Source organism: Coregonus lavaretus (genome assembly GCF_964263955.1).
Source record: "Coregonus lavaretus genome assembly, chromosome: 22".
In the NCBI taxonomy this organism is placed as follows: Eukaryota; Metazoa; Chordata; class Actinopteri; order Salmoniformes; family Salmonidae; genus Coregonus; species Coregonus lavaretus.
The window spans coordinates 38195940-38218413 of record NC_140009.1 but is presented as its reverse complement, the minus strand read 5'-3'; the positions used below and the strand labels follow the sequence as shown (position 1 = coordinate 38218413).

Here is a 22474-nt window from a genome sequence, read left to right as displayed (position 1 = left end):
CAACGGAGGAGGTGTCACAAGGGTACTTGATGTCACATGACACACTTTTATTCTGAGGTCTTGCTTGACAAGCTGACAAAATAGAAAGTGATCAGTTAATGAAATTATTTTTGGAGGTCGCTAAACCATTCCAATCATATTGCTGGACATGTTATGAGACCCACCTTTGCTCTTTTTGGTAGGTCCCGGCATCCGTTCATGACCAGGGGATCAGTCTGGCACCCAACTGTGCACATTGTCTAACAGAAAATGGGGTCAACAATTGTCATCATCCCTCAATTATAAGCATAGCTCGAGAAAATAACGTAATCTGGTTTGGAAGCTAATTCTATGCTTTACATATGTAGACTGACTGGCTCCAGATTGGATTAGATTCAGGCCGGTGACACCATTACACTACGCAAACAATTGTGACGTGTTGCTATGGCTCTGGGTTGGTTTGAGTTTGTTGCTGCTCATTTGTTCACTGTTGAGAGGCTGGTGACGGTTTTGTCTAAATTACACTAACTTAGAGTGGCATGGAAATATGATGACATTGCTAAAGTAGGCAAATAATTAGTAGGTAACAACTTTGCCATATCATGATGTCGTCAAATTTGCTTTATAGAGATGGCAATGTTGCCATTATTGTTACTGCTAATGTTAGCTAGCTAAATTACAGGGGGCCCCTCAATCTTAGTTAGCTGGCTAAAGCTATACTGCATCTAAAGTCAATCTGGCGACATCAAAATCATGTCAAAAGGTTTTCCTACTAATTATTATACTTTTTTTAATGTTATCATGTTTCCAAGCCAAATACAAGTTTTATTGAGGTAGGCTAGCGTTAGCCAGCTAGCTAGCTAGGTAGGTAGCTTGCTAGCAAGCTAGTTGGTAGCTAGCTAGCTAGCATCAGCTATGCTAGCGATGATAGTGATAATGATTATGAAAATATACATAACCAGATACATAACCAGCAGTCCATGGTCTAGCTACCGGTATACTCACCACCACTGGGAACCAGCGTACTCCAACCACCTATTCCGCATGATAGGCTCTTTTGGCAGGTGCATGCAAACCATTGTTGTTGGCTATGCATCCTGCTGGAAGCATGCATTGAATGGTAAATCTGTATAGTGATTTTTCAGTCTCAAACGGCTGTGATCCTTTGAACGCGCTGGTTGGGGGCGATGAAACAACGGAGCCCCATTCAATGAAGGGAAGCGAAGTGGGCGGAGGGGTGATTAGCACGTGGAGTTTGACGAAAAGGGGGCATGATTTGTTTACATAATTGTAATCTAAACCCAACCTTCATTTACTCGCTGTGACACACTGAGGTTTCAAACTTCGTTTTAGACGAGACTGACTTTATGACCAAAATTATGAGAGAATAAAGGTTTCTGATGCATATCGATGTCATATAGGCCGTTTTCAAAGGAATTAGTTGTTTTTTAGGGGCAATCGCTCTTTAACACTAGAACCGCTAAAGCAGTAATTTTGAATGCTCATGATTATTTCTTTTTTATTACTCTGCCTTTTTTTTAATCATGACTTTTCCTAAATAAGTCTATAATACACTCTGTCGTTGTTAGAATCTTAATATCACAAACAGAACTGGAGTTATAACCAGTTTTAGGAGGGCATGTCATTTCTTGAATGGTTTTCCCCATTGCCCCTCCTTCTCCCGACAGTAGGACCTGCTCCGCTCTTTCTCTTGACGGTTGAAAGTGCAGTGCCCAGCTGATAATCTCCCAGATAACTGCCTCAAAACTGAGCCTAAACAGAAACTAATTTCACACAAATAACAGCAGATTAAATAAATTAAGTAAAGTATGATGGGGAGAATGGGTGAGTTGATGACTGAGGGGAAGTGAACGATGCATAATTATGTAATCACCAATTGTGAATGAAGAACAGGGCGGGCCATGCTATTGTATTGATCTATTCTACACTGAACAAAAATATAAACACAACATGTAGGGTGTTGGTACCATGTTTCATGAGCTGAAATAAAAAAATTGGCCACTCAAAAATGTGCAGTTTTGTCACAGAACACAATGCCACAGATGTCTCAGTTTTGAGGAAGCGTGCAATTGGCAGGCTGACTACAGGAATGTCCACCAGAACTGTTGCCTGAGAACTGAATGTTCATTTCTCTACCATAAGCCGCCTCCAACGTCATTTTATAGAATATGGCAGAACGTCCAACTCGCCTCACAACCGCAGACCACGTGTAACCACACCAGCCCAAGACCTCCACATCCGGCTTCTTCACCTGTGGGATCGTCTGAGACCAGCCTCCCGGACAAAAAGGGTCTGAATACTTATGTAAATGTGCTAAAAAAAAATTGTTTATACATTTGCAAACATTTCTAAAAACCAGTTTTTGCTTTGTCATTATGGGGTATTGTTTGTAGATGATTGAGGGGAAAACAAACAATTTAATCCATTTTAGAATAAGGCTGTAACGTAACAAAATGTGGAAACGGTCAAGGGGTGTGAATACTTTCTGAATGAACTATAATGCCATTATAGCTTTTGTGCTGATTTTCACTATTTATCAAGGCTACTTGGTGCTTATAATGATGTTTAGGCTACTGATGTTTTCATAATTTGACCACTCCTCTTGCTAACCGTGCGTTTTTTTATATATATAAAAAGAAGCTGTTACTGTGTTCCAACACAGATGCTTTCTGTTTCATAGTTGTAACAAAGGCACTCCACTAATAAAATGGATTTAACGCTTGCATTTTTGTGTTTATTTGTTTTTACATATAAGTAACATAAACAAATCAAATTTTTCTAAATAAATAGTCAAATGTTCTTTGGCAAGACCATAAATTGGGGTGGCTGACAGGTTTTATGTACAATTATTGTACAGTTGAATTATTCAACACAGATATGTCCGAAAACAATTCTCCTTTAGAGGAAACAAAAGTTAACCATAAAAAAAGGTTAAACTCAAGGATAACAATAGCAAAGCACACAAAAACGTCAAAAGAATTTCCCCACAGCAAAATCGCCCTATAATGAGAAAGAAAAACAGAACATTGAATGACATCACCACTGGCGGTGTGCATGGTCCACGCCTTTACCTAGCTGGCCAGAGAACCTAGTCTGCCGATCCAAACTGTGTGCTGGAACCTAGCAAGAGTCGTCCTTCTATATTTCCCAGTGACGTGCAATGAGGTCTGTGGCTGGGTAGGCACTGGCTATTATCAAAGCCAGATTTACTCACAAATAAACCTTGATGAAGCCCAAGTTCATCATACAACAAATATCTCCAACAACCAGAGTGACATAGTCTGTTAACCAAAATTGACATACAATTTTCACCAAATGTAAATACCAATGTAGCAGTGTTGTAGTACCACATATTGAGTTTCTCAGTCTTGTCTCAGTGTCAGATACATTTGTACTCGGTCTTGACTTGGTCTCGGACATTACTTCCAGAGTAAAAAACTCATAATTATCAGCTTCCATTCAGTCAGAGCATAAAACCGCTTACCCAGACCAAATATATACAGTCCTTTCTTGAAACATTAATACAGTATCTTAACAGCTTTTATGCCTATTATAGACATGTTTGCGCAGTGGCGAACCTATAGGCCTTCAGTGTGTGACAGGTTCGTGATTCTGAAAGGACAGCAACCGTAATACCAGCGCACTGATGTAGGAGAGTGGACTTTTTGTAAAACACAAAGGGCCAGTGGTGTAGTGGAGCAGCTCGCAGAAGAATGACATCGGTAGCCGGTAGGGTAGGAAAGACGTTTCAACTTATGATATCTACCAGTAAATGCTAACCACCAACTGGGGAGCCAGGCCCTGACAGGCCCACCCAATCAGATTGATGTGGTTTAAGCATTGTTGTGGACCATCACATTTTTGTATTTTTTTTTATAAAAACAGAAATGTGATTTTGAGAGTGAAAATCCGAAAAATCTATAGGAAGACTCATTCAAAAACATAGGAAAACACAGGGTGCCTTTCCTTCGCTGGGTGGGCCGTTTGGGATCTTTTTGGCAAAATTTGAGTATACCACTTAACCACTGCATAGGGCCTATGGAAAGACTGCAGTCACACACAACATGATGTTAAAGGATAAGCAGTCCATAAACTCGGACATAATAAGCCAGTAGGTCCCAATCATAAGAATACAAAAACACAACCATTAAGCATTTCCCAATCAAAATGTACAACTATTACTTCCCATTGCAAAAAACATTTCACGTTTAGCACACAAAGTAACCGGTGACCTAAAGTTTAAAGTGGAACTGACAGCGTTTTAACTACTTTGCAGATATGAAACAAACAGACAATCATAATGTCAGTAAAAAATATCAAATTCCCAGTTTATGCTACAAAACCAACTTTATAAGAGGTTTTAAAAATAGGCTCTATTTGACTCAACGTTCCATGACGTACACTAAGGCATTGTTGGCAGAATAGATGGATGCAGTTCAATGCATGATTAATATAATTCACAAATACATTTCTTGGTAGTCCAAAAAATATTGCCATCAGGTTGTAAATCACAGCTGGCCTGGTACATTGTTTGCTGCCTCCATTCGGGATGCACTGTTTCAGTTTCAATGACTCAATATTCTGGACAAAAACGGATGAATGTAACTAAGGCTGGGAATGTCAATATAATCAAACTAGCAGTGGCAATGATCACAGGTCAGTCATAACGTGGCTAATCAGCTAGTGAATCTATTTATGTAGCAAGCTAAAAACACAGAGCCTAACGTTAGCTAGATAGCTAGCTAGCTGCTCGGAGGATGTCATGCCATTGGAGGAGTGGGTGAGTGACTGACTTTTTCCCCTCATATCGTTTTTCGGTGGCTATACACAGCTATAGATACAGGTGTAGTTTGGTTAGCTAGCAAGAACTTGAACAACTGTTATCCAGTTAGCATATCTCTTGCGTTCGCAAAGTCACTCTGGCTATCTACTCCGATTTCAGAGCACTTTCGTCTGAATGTGCCAGAGCGCAGAACAACTGATTAGTTTACGAACGTGCAACACCCGTTGAATATGACCGGTGTCAGTAAATTTTGACAAAAAAAGTAATAGTTAGTCAAGAATGCTCTAGATAACGTGTAAACAGCCTAACCAGCTCTGCTACGACGAGTAAAATGGTCAGAGTGAGATGTTCTCTCATTTGTGTCTGGAAGTACCTAGCTAGCAAGCCAGCCAACTTTAGCCAGTTAGACATTTACATTTACATTTTACAGTTAGCTTGGGTGCTTGGTTGGGTCAAGCATGCATTGGCAGGCAAGCTGCAAAAGGACGAGGAGGCTACAATTCCCCATCGTTTATCAGTGCAATTTTGTTGGCCAACTAACTTTTGAAAGGGTTTATCTAATGTTCCTTCGTTAGATTTGAGCTCATCTTGCTCTGTCTAGCATTAGTTGTTGATCTTGTTGTTGTTGATGTGCATAACTGAGGGAGAGAGAGCCTACCTTTTCATGGTTTTTTGATCAATAGGACTGTAAAGTTACCAAATGTAAGAGGACTCCCGTGGTGTTTACATATTTGCAGAAATCCATTCAGGTGTATTTTCTGGCTTTTGGCGAATGCGTTCTAATGATCTAAGTTGCGCTGTTGCAACGGCCTGTAAACACACAGTCCAGTTCAAATTGAATGATGGCAGGCTCTTGTGGCAAATGGCTTGTTTGTTTAAAGGCCTACTGTAGCTCTGATTGGCTATAGCGCACCGGTCTGTGTAGACTCTGGTCCTGGACAAGACAGATGTTTTTATTCAGTTTTATTTACTGCAGTGTCTATTAATTGTCCAAACACACAGCCTCTTTCCCACTCTATATTGCTATAGAATTTTCACAAATGCCTTAGTATACGTAATTCCCAAACATTCTAAGAATTTATGAAAATGACCATATCTAAGTGGTCGCTTGTCAGAAAATGTTTCAAAGTGTCATATTCTTCCTGGGGGTGTATATGAACAGATTTTAATAAGATTTCATGCTGCTAAAATGCTGTCAGTTCCACTTTAAATGCAAAAAAAAATTACACACAGAAGTTATTTTCAAAGAGATGGCTAACAACAGCAAGCGCGCTGCAATAAAAAACACAGTTCCACTCAGCAGATGATGATCATTTGAAACATAACTTCTTGTTGAAAGTTATTCTAGAAAAGGGAGAAGCTAACAAATTAGCAACAACATCCTCTTTGATAACACCTGCTGCAACCACTGCAAACTAGCCGACAACAAAAGCTTATTTCCCTCATTAAAATGTAAATCAATTTATAACATTTTTGACATGTGTTTTTCTGGATTTTTTGTTGTTATTCTGTCTCTCACTGTTCAAATAAACCTACCATTAAAATTATAGACTGATCATTTCTTTGTCAGTGGGCAAACGTACAAAATATGCTGAACCTGTCCATTAAAACTGGTTAAATGTCATGTCAAAATGTTGATTTCCACTTAAATAGACATACCCAAAAGTAATTATTTATCATGAGAGGGCAATTCAAATCTCACCTTTTCGGTAAAAACAGTACAAATCTGATAAGAAATATGAAAAGTCATAGGATATTTTTCCTATTACATTTTTTTTGGGTGAATTTGACTTATTTAAATGCTTTCTAAATATATTAACAATACAATTATAAATGACTTACTATAATATTTCACCTTTCTTATAACTGTAAAATAAATATGATTATACTCGGTGACAGTATAAAATTGACACCATTTCATATACAGTTGAAGTCGGAAGTTTACATACACACAGTCATTAAAACTCGTTTTTCAACCACTCCACACATTTCTTGTTAACAAACTATAGTTTTGGCAAGTCGGTTAGGACATCTGCTTTGTGCATGACACAAGTCATTTTTCCAACAATTGTTTACAGACAGATTATTTCATTTATAATTCACTGTATCACAATTCCAGTGGGTCAGGAGTTGACTGTGCCTTTAAACAGCTTGGAAAATTCCAGAAAATTATGTCATGGCTTTAGAAGCCTCTGTTACGCTAATTGATATCATTTGAGTCAATTGGAGGTGTACCTGTGGATGTATTTCAAGGCCTACCTTCAAACTCAGTGCCTCTTTGCTTGATATCATGGGAAAATCTAAAGAAATCAGCCAAGACCTCAGAAAAACAAATGGTAGACCTCCAGAAGTCTGGTTCATCATTGGGAGCAATTTCCAAATGCCTGAAGGTACCACGTTCACCTGTACAAACAATAGTACGCAAGTATATACACCATTGGACCACGCAGCCGTCATACCGCTCAGGAAGGAGACGCGTTCTGTCTCATAGAGATGAACATACTTTGGTGCGAAAAGTGCAAATCAATACCAGAACAACAGCAAAGGACCTTGTGAAGATGCTGGAGGAAACAGGTACAAAAGTATCTACAGTTGAAGTCGGAAGTTTACATACACCTTAGCCAAATACATTTAAACTCAGTTTTTCACAATTCCTGACATTTAATCCTTGTAAAAATTCCCTGTCTAAGGCCAGTTAAGATCACCACTTTATTTTAAGAATGTGAAATGTCAGAGTAATAATAGTAGAGAGAATTATTTATTTCAGCTTTTATTTCTTTCATCACATTCCCAGTGGGTCAGAAGTTTACATACACTCAATTAGTATTTGGTAGCATTGCCTTTAAATTGTTTAACTTGGGTCAAACGTTTCGGGTAGCCTTCCACAAGCTTCCCACAATAAGTTGTGTAAATTTCGGCCCATTCCTCCTGACAGAGCTGGTGTAACTGAGTCAGGTTTGTAGGCCTCCTTGCTCGCACACGCTTTTTCAGTTCTGCCCACACATTTTCTGTAGGATTGAGGTCAGGGCTTTGTGATGGCCACTCCAATACCTTGACTTTGTTGTCCTTAAGCCATTTTGCTACAACTTTGGAAGTATGCTTGGGGTCATTGTCCATTTGGAAGAGCCATTTGCGACCAAGCTTTGTATGCTTGGTCGCAAATGGGTCTTCCAAATGGACAATGACCCCAAGCATACTTCCAAAGTGCAACAAAGTCAAGGTATTGGAGTGGCCATCACAAAGCCCTGACCTCAATCCTATAGAACATTTGTGGGCAGAACTGAAAAAGCGTGTGCGAGCAAGGAGGCCTATAAACCTGACTCAGTTACACCAGCTCTGTCAGGAGGAATGGGCCAAAATTCACCAAACTTATTGTGGGAAGCATGTGGAAGGCTACCCGAAACGTTTGACCCATGTTAAACAATTTAAAGGCAATGCTACCAAATACTAATTGAGTGTATGTAAACTTCTGACCCACTGGGAATGTGATGAAATAAATAAAAGCTGAAATAAATCATTCTCTCTACTATTATTCTGACATTTCACATTCTTAAGAGAAAGTGGTGATCCTAACTGACCTAAAACAGGGAATTTTTACTAGGATTAAATGTCAGGAATTGTGAAAATCTGAGTTTAACTGTATTGGCTAAGGTGTATGTAAACTTCCGACTTCAACTGTAACTGACGACAGAGGATTTTCTGCCCAGCATCCTCTGAGCGACGCCATTCAAATGCCTTCTGACTTGTTACAACTTCAGCTTTAATCACAAATGGATTTTGTCCGTCTGTGACCAAGTGAAAGTGGTCTTGTTTCAATTCTACACAATTATTTTGTATTTGTTCATGTTGAGAGCTCTAAATCCATCTGAGAACATCACAACGAGATGCGACTGCTTTTGCTGCAATCGCTAGGCTCTCCCATTTCATATGCCTAGCTGCAAGGTTCACAGCCAGAGGAAATTAATCCTTTGTCTGGATAGGCCAGGAAATGTGACGTGTCGCTGCCTATGCAAATGAGGTGTCCAATTTCACATACTGCATCTCAGCCATTGAGGTTTAAAAGAACTAGAGACTTCGTCCAAGATATCCGACCATTGTTTTCAACGTAATATACTCACGTTCGCAGATATAGACAGTATGTCTATATCCGGGTTGCATCCGGTTTACTCGGCCCAACTTCACATGCGTACTGGGATTAGCGCGAGCAGTGATGACGTCATCCAAAAACATGGCAGACAATGTTCATCTTCGGCTGTGAGTGATAAAAAAATCGGCCTCAGCGACAATTATTTGAATAATTCAATGGATGTTTGTGCGCAAAGGTGATGACTAAAGTGTCTTATTAGGAATTTTCTAATCTGACTTCTCTATGGGAATTGTCTTTCTATGCCGGACATCAGTTGAACTGCAGTACCGAAGCAAGACTGTAGGTGTTGCCGAAAACGTGCTTCCAGACCAGAACCCTGGCCCCTTGATCTCAGTTGAGAGTGGAGAACGGCATGTGAAGCGGGACAACCAGAGATTTCATGGAGTGCACAGCAATTCATGTTGTGCTGTTCACGGGGCGCTCTGTACACAAAATTGATGGTCGGAACCAGTCCAGAACCGTTCAAAGTCTCCTAAATAGGAGTCTTTACATCTAAGAAGATTGATCAAGAACGGCTAATTGAAATCATGGCATGAATTCCCTGGCACCTGTTGCCTGATGTTTTGATGCAGTTTTAGCAAATGTTTAGATTTTGAGCATATCCACCAGAATCATTGAGAAAAAAACATTAGATAACAAAGAATATATATTTTTTATAGATTACATTACAGTCATTTTGCTGACACTCTTATCCAGAGCAACTTACAGTAGTGAGTGCATTCATTTTTTTTAAACGTTTTAACTTTTTCTTATTTCCCCTATCCTGCACATAGTACAATATTTTAATTTTTGTTATTCATTTTAGTTCTTCAGTTTTGTTTCTCCGAAAAGTGATAGAGATGACAGCTTTGTGAATGGACCAGCTCCAGATATCATCTCAAATTTGGGTGCACCAAAATGGTCATTTTCTGTGAAATAATGATGTAAGTGTTTGGTTTAAAAATTGTTTGAAAAATAAAATAAATGAAGTAAATCACCCTTTCCTTTACCCTTAGATACATAAACACGTTACATGTATTGTAGGAACATTGACTAGCTTTTCCATGGTGTTTTAAACAAACATAAACTTACCTGTGTTTTTCTATGGGGACCAGCCTCACTCTAAACTAGCATAAGCATTCCACTTTCGCTTTTCAGGAATTCAAGCAGTGTTTGCTTTTCAGCAATATTTTCTTGCTTTTTATAAAGCGTTGTAATCTTAAAACAATTTAATTTACCTCTTGTCTATTTTGAAATGTTTCAATGTCATTTTAGCATAATAAGGAATGGGAATCTGATCGAGAGGTGCATTGCTTGAACGTGGAAAGCAGAAGGGTATCTCGTTTCATTTTCCACAGGTTTAGGATTAGAGCTTTACTGATAAGATAGCGGAAGTCGTTGCCTCACAATAGAGAGAAATAGTAATGCCGTATTTTTCTAGGCACTAACTCCACCATGGTTCGTTGGACAAAGCCTATGTGGAAATTAATGGCATTTTTGTAGGGTTTTTGCAGGGGTGCAACTTTGTTTTTGGAAGTGGGTGGGGACACAATCTGGTGGGGGGTCTGGGGGTCCTCCCTCTGAATTTTTCTGTACTGAACTTGTCAGTGATCAAGATAGCCTAACCAGAAGAAAGAAACCTGTTACCGACCCTCATTTTCCCGCTGCTGCTGGCCTTCGTAGATTCTGCCGTTACGCTCCTGAAGTTGCCGGTAATAGGCTACACCAGCGGTCGGAAACCATTTCCATTAGGAGTGCCAATTTACACTACATGGCCAAAAGTATGTGAACACCTGCTCGTCGAATATCTCATTCCAAATCCATTAATATGGAGTTGATCCCCCCTTTGCTGCTATAACAGCCTCCACTCTTCTAGGAAGGCTTTCCACTAGATGTTGGAACATTGCTGCGGAGATTTGCTTCCATTCAGCCACAAGAGCATTGGTGAGGTCGGGCACTGATGGTGGGCGATTAGGCCTGGCTCGCAGTGGGCATTCCAATTCATCCCAAAGGTGTTCGATGGGGTCAAGGTCAGGGCTCTGTGCAGGCCAGTCATGTTCTTCCACACCGATCTCGACAAACCCTTTCTGTATGGAACTCTCTTTGTGCATGGGGACATTGTCATGCTGAAACAGGAAAGGTCCTTCCCCAAACTGTTGCCACAAAGTTGGAAGCACAGAATCGTCTAGAATGTCATTGTATGTTGTAGCGTTACGATTTCCCTTCACTGGAACAAAGGGGCCTAGCCCCGAACCATGAAAAATAGCCCCAGACCATTATTCCTCCGCCAACAAACTTTACAGTTGGCATCCGCCAAACCCAGATTTGTCCGTCGGACTGCCAGATGGTGAAGCGTGATTCATCACTCCAGAGAACATGTTTCCACTGCTCCAGAGTCCAATTGCGGCGAGCTTTACACCACTCCAGCCGATGCGTGATATTGCGCATGGTGATCTTAGGCTTGTGTGCGGCTGCTCGGCCATGGAAACCCATTTCATGAAGCTCCCGACGAACAGTTATTGTGTTGACGTTGTTTCCAGAGGCAGTTTGGAACTCGGTAGTGAGTGTTGCAACCGAGGACAGACGATTTTTACGCGCTTCAGCAATCTACTGTTCCGTTCTGTGAGCTTGTGTGGCCTACCACTTTGCGGCTGAGCCGTTACTCCTCATAGACGTTTCCACTTCACAATAACAGCACTTACAGTTGACCGGGCAGCTCTAGCAGGACAGAAATTTGATGAACTGACTTGTTGGAAACGTGGCATCCTATGACAGTGCCACATAGAAAGTCACTGAGCTCTTCAGTACGGGCCTTTATACTGCCAATATTTGTCTCTGGAGATTGCATTGCTCCGTGCTCGACTTTATACACCTGTCAGCAACGGGTGTGGCTGAAATAGCTGAATCCACTTTTGGCTATGAAGTGTATCTTACCATTTCTACCAATCTGCATGCCAGTTATGATTTTCGTATGCAGATTTCGTGGAACAGTTTAATTTAATTTATAATATTCTTTGTATCTCAAAATCATTATATGTGGTAAATCTACATGCTATCTAAATCTAAATGAAAATTGTCATTGCGAACTATGTACAAATAGCATACATAAAGCCAACACATAAAAACATTGCAGCCTACAAGTAGAAAATATCCTGATAAAAGTAAATATCCTATGAATCACATTGGCTACGCAAGGCCAGTCTGCAACGAACTTGAAACATTGTATCAACTATCAACTGGGTTGCCCCGAAACTCGTGCTAGCAAACTTGAAACATTGTATAAAATATTCTGGGCCCGGGCCCCCCGAGTGGCGCAGTGGTCTAAGGAACTGCATGGCAGTGCTAGAGGCGTCACTACAGACCAGGGTTCGATCCCAGGCTGTGTCACAACCGGCCGTGATCAGGAGTCCCATAGAGCGGCACACAATTGGCCCAGCGTCGTCCGGGTTAGGGAAGGGTTTGGTCAGGAGGGCTTTACTTGGCTCATCGCGCTCTAGCGACTCCTTGTGGCGGGCCGAGTGCCTGCAGGCTGACTTCGGTCGTCAGTTGAACGGTGTTTCCTCCAACACATTGGTGCGGCTGGCTTCCGTGTTAAGCGGGCGGGTGTTAAGTAGGGTGTTTTGGCGGGTCATGTTTCGGAGGACGCATGACTGGACCTTCACCTCCCGAGCCAGTTGGGGAGTTGCAGCGATGAGACAAGATCGAAAAAGGGGGTAAAATACAAAATATAAAAAAATATATATATATTCTGGGCCCTCATAGTTTCCCGCGCCAGTGAGCTCGGGACAGACACAGCTGTAGGCTATTTGTGCAAGGGATAAGATGTAGTCAGGTATTTTATGATGTTTCCACTGGATCAGAGCATTACATTTATCCAATTCATGCCGAGTGGTTGTTAAAAGGGAGAGAGCTGGACATATTGTTCAAACACTTTGAGGAACTATTGTCATTCTCAATTGATTCTAAAAACAGATTTTGTTTACTTGCTGTTTGAGGTAAAGAAAAATTACTGTGAGAAGCTCCACAGCTCAATAGTGGTGGTGAGTTAAGACAATCCGAAATATTATCAGACATCCACAAATGGGCACATTAATAGGCCTACATTTGCGTGCAGGCCAGGTACACTAGTCCTGCGTTTACAGTATATGCGTAATCAGGTGCGCGTCCTTACTCAACATTGACAGGATCGTTTCAAACAAAAGGCAAATAAATTGACCAATCTCGTAAATGGAATGAAATATACAAAAACATGTTTCTCACAAGTGTAGCAAAGGTTGTGAGTTTCGCAAAACACAGTAAATGATTGTAATAATAATATATTGAATGCATTAACAGAAATTACCGTAACCAAACAAACATTGCAGATTAGAAATTATGGGAATTAACGGTAAATCTAGGCTACTACTGGTGATATATGTAATGAGGAATTGATAGACACACCAAACAATGCACACAATGAAGTTATGAAACAATGAATACTCATGAAATGGCGTGAGAGAGCGCATTCTGGAGAGAGACGTGCCTTGTGCATCTGATCCACAGTCCCCATATTCTTGGACTGTGGCATCCCTGCGGCCTCCTCAATGGATTAGTCCACTGAGACAGGCGCAAATCAGACAGGTGTCTCGTGTGCCATGGGAAAAAAAAGATATATTTGCGACTGCTCTACTAAAAAAATTGCATGTTTTCAATACAGACTCCTTTTGTCATACAGTATTCCATATAAGGCACCCAGACCTTATGAAAGTTGCACAGTATACCCTTAATCTTGTAATAAATCAAATTTAGTGATACATAACATTTCTGCCACCCATTGTGACATTGTGGGAGGATAACCAACCTTCCAATTAATGGCAATGTATTTATTGGCCACTATAAATGCTAGGTTACCCAGTTTCTTCTAATAACATTCTCCAGTATCAACATTTCCATGCTAACAAAAACAGGGAGAAGGGAGAATCTGTAGACACGCTGAGATAAAAGAACAGGCTCTTTACCAGAATTCAGCCAGCCTTCACAAGATTATAACATATGCTAATATGTCCCCTTTTGTGTTTTACACCTCCAGCAGAGGAATTACATTTCTGAGTGCATGATATTCAGTTTCACTGGCATATACTGTACAGTAGTATGTTCTATGGATGGTCTTAAACTGCAGATTATATGTCTGAGATTATATGAATATGACTGGGCATTCAAACATATCTGTATCCATTCATCATCATCAATAGTGTCTCCCAGGTGTTCTTCACATTTTTGTTTGACATGTTTTGTGTCATCAGGAAAAGCCTCTATCAACCCTTGATACAGTTTGGAAATCAACTTTTGAGGTTTGTCAGACTGCATTAAAATAGTTTCAATCTTTGACGCTTCTAGCTTGGCCAGTGTTTGCTGCACAGAGAGAATAAAGTGTGGTATCTGCAAAGGTTCACCTCAGCGCCATCACAGACTGGTCTTCCCTGGCTGCCTGACCCTGCTGAGACCCCTGTCACCATCTGATCCTACTCAGATGAGGCATGACAAAGAATTACCTTGGTGTACATTTATACATTATATTATATTATCCAAGAATAGAATCAATGGTTCAATAATTGAAATAGCCTACCCATCAACTCAAGATGGAACTTTGTATCTATTAATTGATTGTTATAATATACTACAAAATTCACCTGAGCTCCGCAGACTGGTCTTCCCTGGCTGTATGACCCTGCTGGGACACCTGTCACCATCTGATCCTGCTAAAACATGATAAGCATAGTGTTGTGTACTGACTGTGCACCATGATAGTGTAGCCTGTAGAGCTGTTTATACCGTGTCAGTGTGAAAAGTAGGGAATTAGCTAGGGAAACTGACAGATCAATAACATTACATTGCTATACTGACTCTAATAAAAACTCAGAAAATCGGTCTTCAATCGTTTGGCCGCTGGTTTCATCATTTGATTCAGGTCTAGTGTGATTGAGGCAAAATAATAGCTAAAGTTAGACCCATGGGGCTGCGCACAACTGGCCCAGCGTCGTCCAGGGTAGGGGCGGGAATGGCCGGCAGGGATGTAGCTCAGTTGGTAGAGCATGGCGTTTGCAACGCCAGGGTTGTGGGTTCGATTCCCACGGGGGGTATGAAAAAATTAAAAAATAATGTATGCACTAACTGTAAGTCGCTCTGGATAAGAGCGTCTGCTAAATGACTAAAATGTAAAAATGTAAAATGTAGTGAGCTAGCTAGCTAAAGTTAGCCAACTTCTGGCTAGCTCTAATGGTAAATCCCAAAAAAAGTAGGCAAGTTAATTTACTTCTGTTGAAACGGGACAAAAAGGCTACAAAACATTTCCATACACACAACAGCTGTTAGATACTGCTACCTGACAGAGCTGAACTGGCTGTAGTAGCTACTAGCTAGCTAGCTAGTTCATTCTCTTCAGACAGAACTTCGGTCGAGAGGGGATGAAACATTAGCTAACGTTACATGTCAGTTACACTACTAGCTCAGCCCTGGGAACAAATACTTTTTAAATTTTAAGTCAAACAGCAGTTACCTTGCCAGCTACATCAGTCAAATAAAAAGTAGCCAGTTTCTGCGCTGCTTGCTTTTACAACTCGGAGACAAAGCGCAACACACACACAGCAGCTGCAGAAAGCAGCACCGTGCTGGTCCTATAAGCCAGCCTTTCAGAACCTTTGCCTTAACACAGCCTGTCCGCACGCTCAGTGGTGTCCACACACGCCAAACAGCCTACCCAACCATTGTGAGGTGCTTTTTGTACCCCCCCAGTGGTGTCCACGCACGCCAAACAGCCTACCCAACCACTGTGAGGTGCTTTTTGTACCCCCCTGTGGTAAACATAGATCTTATACGTTTTGTTCTATGAGATAATCTTCATCAGCTGATGTAAGTTTTTGTGAATTTTGAAGCATTTATGTAATTTAAAAAAGCACATAAAGCACATAAATGCTTCATAATTTGTAAAGGTCATGTTAACTGATGGATATTATGTCATAGAACAAAACCTATAAAATCTCCTAAGCGTGTGTTATTCATTCCCCATTCATTTTCGCCATAGGAATGGCTGAACGAACCAGATGTAACTCATTTCCGGGTTTTAGGACTACAAGCTGGCGAGGTCTATAATCCTCTCTTATGGCCCTCTCAATATCTTTTTGATCTTATGCAGCGTTCATATGCATGTATGTATGGAGGCAGTAGAGATAGCAAGACCCTAACTACCCTGTAAGATCGCTTTCTGCTCTTCCATACTCCGCTTCAGTCAAGTATTGATAAGGCCAAAAACATAGAAACAAACAGTACACACAATCTTTCCCATGCTAAAATATTTGTGAAGGTACACTATGGGATTTTTGTGGCAATAGATAACAGTGACTAGAATGGGCTCTATGCCCAGTTTAATCGATTGATTTGTCGGCCCCGATTCCGTGATGTCCTTTAAATGAATTAATCAAACTCTGTGCTCTGTCTCTCCCGCTCTCTCTCCCGCTCTCGTTGTCTCTCTCTTTGTCTCTCTCTCTCTGTCACTCTGTCTCTCTCTGCAGGTCAAGCATGGGGTCTTGTTTTACCAGCAACATAAAGAAAAGCTCCATGAACAGCAGGAGTGTGAGGCCAGGTGACGCAGGTGTCATGCACCCATTATTTTAGAGGGGGTTCAGTCAGTGTGCCCCCTCCTTAAAATACCGCTGACAGATCTTTTTATAAATAATTATGATAAAATGTGGGTTTGAAAAATAAGTTTAGCTATTAATTTAAAGGATAATTCTGCCACTTTTCAACCTCATATTCATTATATCCAGCTCCATACCAGTGTCTACATATGTGAAAACGGTGCGTTTCTATGATCTCTGGTTAAGAAGATAAGAAGAAAACTAAAAACAAAAAACTGCTTCTCTGTGACATGATTTTCAAAATCTGCAACAAGTTTCTAGCCAGAGGGAGGACATTTTATTGCTCCCCATGCCACCGCAAATCTCAGTGTTTGAAAATCACTGTTTTTAAAATGTTTAAACTTTTGATGATGTCATCGGGTATAACTTTTTAACGTAATCATTTTTTTGAAATGTGCCATTTTCACATACACTGTATGTAGACACTGGTATTGTGCTGGAGATAATGAAAATGAGGTTGAAAAGCGGTGGAATTGCCCTTTAACATCTGGAAAATGTGAGGGAGAACGTGCCCTTGTGCCACCTATGGGCATGACGCTTCTGCCAAGTGAGATTGAGTCAGACCTGCCCTATTGTCAAGGTAAAGCATTTCACTCATTTTCAAGTATTAAAACTTTCTTTAAGACCCCTGGCAACAAAGCGGAAAGCGAATAAAAAAACAAAAATGAAACGAAAGCATAAAGCGAGTGTTTAACAGATAATAACAATTCCATTACCCTCTCCTTTCACAGTGTTTTGTGTATAAAAATACTAATTATATAAATATATGGGGGGGGATATGAAATTAGATTGTGCATTGTGACGACCACGCAGAAACTGAGCACCTGTCCGCCCATATCCCTTCCCCTCCGAAGTAGCCTGCATGCTGGAGTTGTATTCCCAGTGCTGTAGACCTCTGTGGAGGTTTTCCTTGGTCTTCTCCCTTCCATGAGTGCTCTGGGAGCATTGCGGCGAGGAGCAGGGAACAGGCAACAGCTCTGTAATTTTGCGTTCCTCCTGCTTTTGGAACCAAAGATGCTCTCTTTCAATTTTTTTGTAGATAGATTTTTCCTTAATTATATATTTTGAGCCTTGCCTAAGGACACGTTACGTTACCTAAGATGGAGGATCAAACACAATACGAAATGTGATAAATCTCGCTCTGCATTATGTTTAACTAGCATACTGTCTGTGCGTGCACACACATGCACACATTTGCACATTCAAGCAATTGTGGACTAAAAAAGTGAAATGTGATGTTCCCCTAGTTACTTATATATGGTATATGAGTTGTAGATAGTTTATCTATATGAAATATACAATGCAAGATAATTTGACTTGCATTTCAAGTTAAGAATATTCTCAGAACTGTTTGCCTTTTATACCCTCTTACACACACACACAAGACACACAACACACACAAAGTTCTCCTTCAGCATGTCATTCAGCCAGCGATGGTGATATTTCATACGTCAGGGGACAGGTGTGGCGGGCCCATACTCAGGAAGCGGGGCTTAGGTTCGGGGAAGCCTACCCGCTATAGACACCATACCCCCTAAGCTTACAGAGCTAATTCCTCCATCCCATAACACTACCTTTGTCCCTGTGTGGAGGCATGGTATACGTCCCAAATTGCACCCTTTTCCCTAGTGCACTATTTTTTACCAGAGCCCTATGGGGACTATATAGAGCTCTGGTCAAAAGTAATAGGGAATAGGGTGCCATTTGGGATGCAACCATGATGATGTGATAGCCCGGAGGAAGAATGCCTGCCCCTCTGTAAAACGATCGCCTGGCTGCCACTGCTGCTGAGCTCTCTGTGGATTCGACTGGTTGGCCAGAGGACAACAGCTGAGGAACCTATCGGCCTAGAGGGCCAGTGCTCTGATGTCGTTGTGCCATGTTAACCCAGCGGATTTACAGGACAGTGTGATGTCATGGGATATGCCCTGTCAGCTGTGATAGTCCTCCCTTTCTCTGCCTCTCTCTCTCTCTCTCTCTCTGTCTCTGCCTCTCGCTTTCTGTATTTCTGTATTGTGTTAGTAATGAGATGGTATTGTGTTAGTAATGAGATGGTATTGGGTTATTATTGTGTTAGTAATGAGATGGTATTGTGTTAGTGTTGTGTTAGTAATGAGATGGTATTGTGATGGTATTGTGTTAGCTAGGCTTGCTAACGTTAGCTACCAGCTAGCAGACAGACCAAGTGCCAGCCAACCATAGCTAGCAAATTGTAACGGGCCAATGTGATGCTCCATTAGCCGTTACATGTCAGGTTCTCTTTGGTGTAGTGCAGATCATTTTCTACCAACCTTAACTTGGCAATACCTCCCCAATTTCCGACTTGGAAGACAACCAATGTCTTCTACACGTCCATGTCTAGTTGCAGGGGGTTCCTTTGAATTTAGATAATGCTGCGTTATTACCCGTTATGAGCTGGAATGTAAATCCAATGCTACCCAATGCGGTATGTAGGGAACAGGGTGCCATTTGGGATGGACACTGTGTCTATGCCTCTGGCCTCTTGATTGTCATCCTCCTGCCCCACAACCAGTGGCGATTTTAGCATGTAAATCTTGGTGGGCAAACTCAAAATCATTTTCTTTTATGCATGCCAGCAAAGCCACTACACAACACTAAACAATACATTAATTGCACTATAACCGTGACAAACGGTGCCCACAAACTGTTAGGGCCTACATAAAGCTGTCCCAACAGCAGAGCTTTCTTTTCAGCACCATGGCACCACTGCCCAAAACAATGGTCCACCTCAAATATCAATGCTAGTGGATATCAAAAATATTAACATAAATACATCAAGTACATTTCAGATATCAGATTAAATTAGATTAGATTAAAATATCATGGATGCAGGATTTCACTCAATTCAGTTACGCCAGTATCACTATGGTCTTATATTCGTACATAGGAATGACCTCCTGTATAATGCTAATTAGCAACCACGATTGGTCTCCACTTTCCAATCCCACCACCCTAATTACTTCCAGAGTCAATCGCGTGTGAACGGTAAACTGGTCTACTAGGCAATACCAATTGTGAGTTTCAGCACTCTAACTGGTAATACTGGTAAACTAACAATAGAAGAGATAGGAAATTAAAAAATTAATGGGACATGAGGATAGTGAGTGGTAGTGGTGCGCAGGTCATTTGTTTGTTCACCTGCACCCGCCCGCAACTGCTAATAACCCATCCGCAACCGCCCGACTGTGTGATAAATTGAAAATCTGAGGTCCGCACCTGACTCTAACCTGCTAATATAGAAAATGCGCTGTAGGCTACAGTCAGATACAGCTGAAATATGTTTTGACAGGGGATGCAGGATTTTTTTGTTGCCTGATTTAAGATGTTTCTGCTTATTAATTTCCGACATTTTGGTAGGCTATTTGTTAGTCAGCTTGTCTATAATTAGATACATACAGCTTCTCTTCTGTCATTATAAGTTGCCCTGGAAAGCTAAATAAACCCTTGCTCAGCAGATTAATGTCATAAATCGATAGAATGAATTATTAAATCTTGTTGACATCGGTAAAGTTGTCTCTGTCAGCTTCTTTCACAGAGCAAAGATCTGTAGGAAGTGGGGTTAAAATGCAATAACTCAACAAAAAAAAAACAGGGCACGATTTTCTGTGCAAAATGTCCAAATGTCATCAGTTTGACCAGTTGAAAGGAAATAGAAAGCTGTGAAAATGAGCCAAAATGATTCTGATAAGATTTCAGTTCGGCTTGGATGCACATTTTATGTGGTTGAAATACTATCCGCTATTATGATGCTGATAAAGACAGCAGCTCTAGAGACGGTATCTAACTGCGCATTGTACTGTTCCCGAGTACAAATGTTGCTTACATTTGGTGTATCATTTTATTGCAAGAAATGCTTAATTCTGCAGGAGTTAATAATAAGGCTATGTGAGAGGTTATAGACCTACAGTCAGTGTCCAGATTTCAGTTTCCATTTAACCCATCTGAGCAGTAGGCTACAGTTCCCTTGACAGGCAATAGGCCTATTTGAATTCCGGGTCTTGTGACTGTCAAATTTGTGGTGCAGAAACTTGAAGCAGCAGTCACGGCACAATCAATTAAAATAAACCGTGTTCATTTTTATTAAACTTTACTAACAACAAGAAGGCTTTGTGTTGGAGCCTACAGTGCCTTGCAAAAGTATTCATCCCCCATGGCGTTTTTCCTATTTTGTTGCATTACAACCTGTAATTTTAATGGATTTGTATTTGTATTTCATGTAATGAACATACACAAAATAGTCCCCAAAAAAATCTAACAAATAAATAACGGAAAAGTGGTGCGTGCATATGTATTCACCCCCTTTGCTATGAAGCCCCTAAATAAGATCTGGTGCAACCAATTACCTTCAGAAGTCACATAATTAGTTAAATAAAGTCCACGTGTGCAATCTAAGTGTCACATGATCTGTCACATGATTTCAGTATATATACACCTGTTCTGAAAGGCCCCAGAGTCTGCAACACCACTAAGCAAGGGGCACCACCAAGCAAGCGGCACCATGAAGACCAAGGAGCTCTCCAAACAGGTCAGGGACAAAGTTGTGGAGAAGTACCGATCAGGTTTGGGTTCTAAAAAAATATCAGAAACTTTGAACATCCCACGGAGCTCCATTAAATCCATTATTAATAAATGGAAAGAATATGGCACCACAACAAACCTGCCAAGAGAGGGCTGCCCACCAAAATCACAGACCAGGCAAGGAGGGCATTAATCAGAGAGGCAACAAAGAGACCAAAGATAACCCTGAAGGAGCTGCAAAGCTCCACAGCGGAGATTGGAGTATCTGTCCATAGGACCACTTTAAGCCGTACACTCCACAGAGCTGGGCTTTATGTAAGACTGGCCAGAAAAAAGCCATTGCTTAAAGAAAAAAAATAAGCAAACACGTTTGGTGTTCGCCAAAAGGCATGTGGGAGACTCCCCAAACAGATGGAAGAAGGTAATCTGGTCAGATGAGACTAAAATTGAGCTTTTTGGCCATCAAGGAAAACACTACAGTGGGGAAAAAAAGTATTTAGTCAGCCACCAATTGTGCAAGTTCTCCCACTTAAAAAGATGAGAGAGGCCTGTATTTTCATCATAGGTACACGTCAACTATGACAGACAAAATGAGAAAAAAAAATCCAGAAAATCACATTGTAGGATTTTTCATGAATTTATTTGCAAATTATGGTGGAAAATAAGTATTTGGTCACCTACAAACAAGCAAGATTTCAGGCTCTCACAGACCTATAACTTCTTCTTTAAGAGGCTCCTCTGTCCTCCACTCGTTACCTGTATTAATGGCACCTGTTTGAACTTGTTATCAGTATAAAAGACACCTGTCCACAACCTCAAACAGTCACACTCCAAACTCCACTATGGCCAAGACCAAAGAGCTGTCAAAGGACACCAGAAACAAAATTGTAGACCTGCACCAGGCTGGGAAGACTGAATCTGCAATAGGTAAGCAGCTTGGTTTGAAGAAATCAACCGTGGGAGCAATTATTAGGAAATGGAAGACATACAAGACCACTGATAATCTCCCTCGATCTGGGGCTCCACGCAAGATCTCACCCCGTGGGGTCAAAATGATCACAAGAACGGTGAGCAAAAATCCCAGAACCACACGGGGGGACCTAGTGAATGACCTGCAGAGAGCTGGGACCAAAGTAACAAAGCCTACCATCAGTAACACACTACGCCGCCAGGGACTCAAATCCTGCAGTGCCAGACGTGTCCCCCTGCTTAAGCCAGTACATGTCCAGGCCCGTCTGAAGTTTGCTAGAGTGCATTTGGATGATCCAGAAGAGGATTGGGAGATTGTCATATGGTCAGATGAAACCTCAACTCGTAGGACAAAGAATGCTGAGTTGCATCCAAAGAACACCA

The 22474-nt window shown here is 41.0% G+C and overlaps 1 protein-coding gene across 1 annotated transcript in view; it reads left to right on the top strand.

Moving 5' to 3' along the window:
• Positions 1-22474, top strand: part of LOC311149947 (uncharacterized protein) — a gene marked incomplete at both ends in the record, with an annotated part of 62003 nt that overhangs the window by 30105 nt on the left and 9424 nt on the right. The window contains one exon of the mRNA XM_084187171.1: positions 16457-16527. Within this exon, the coding sequence (XP_084043297.1) occupies positions 16457-16527 (71 nt within the window). The remainder of the gene's footprint in view (positions 1-16456; positions 16528-22474) is intronic.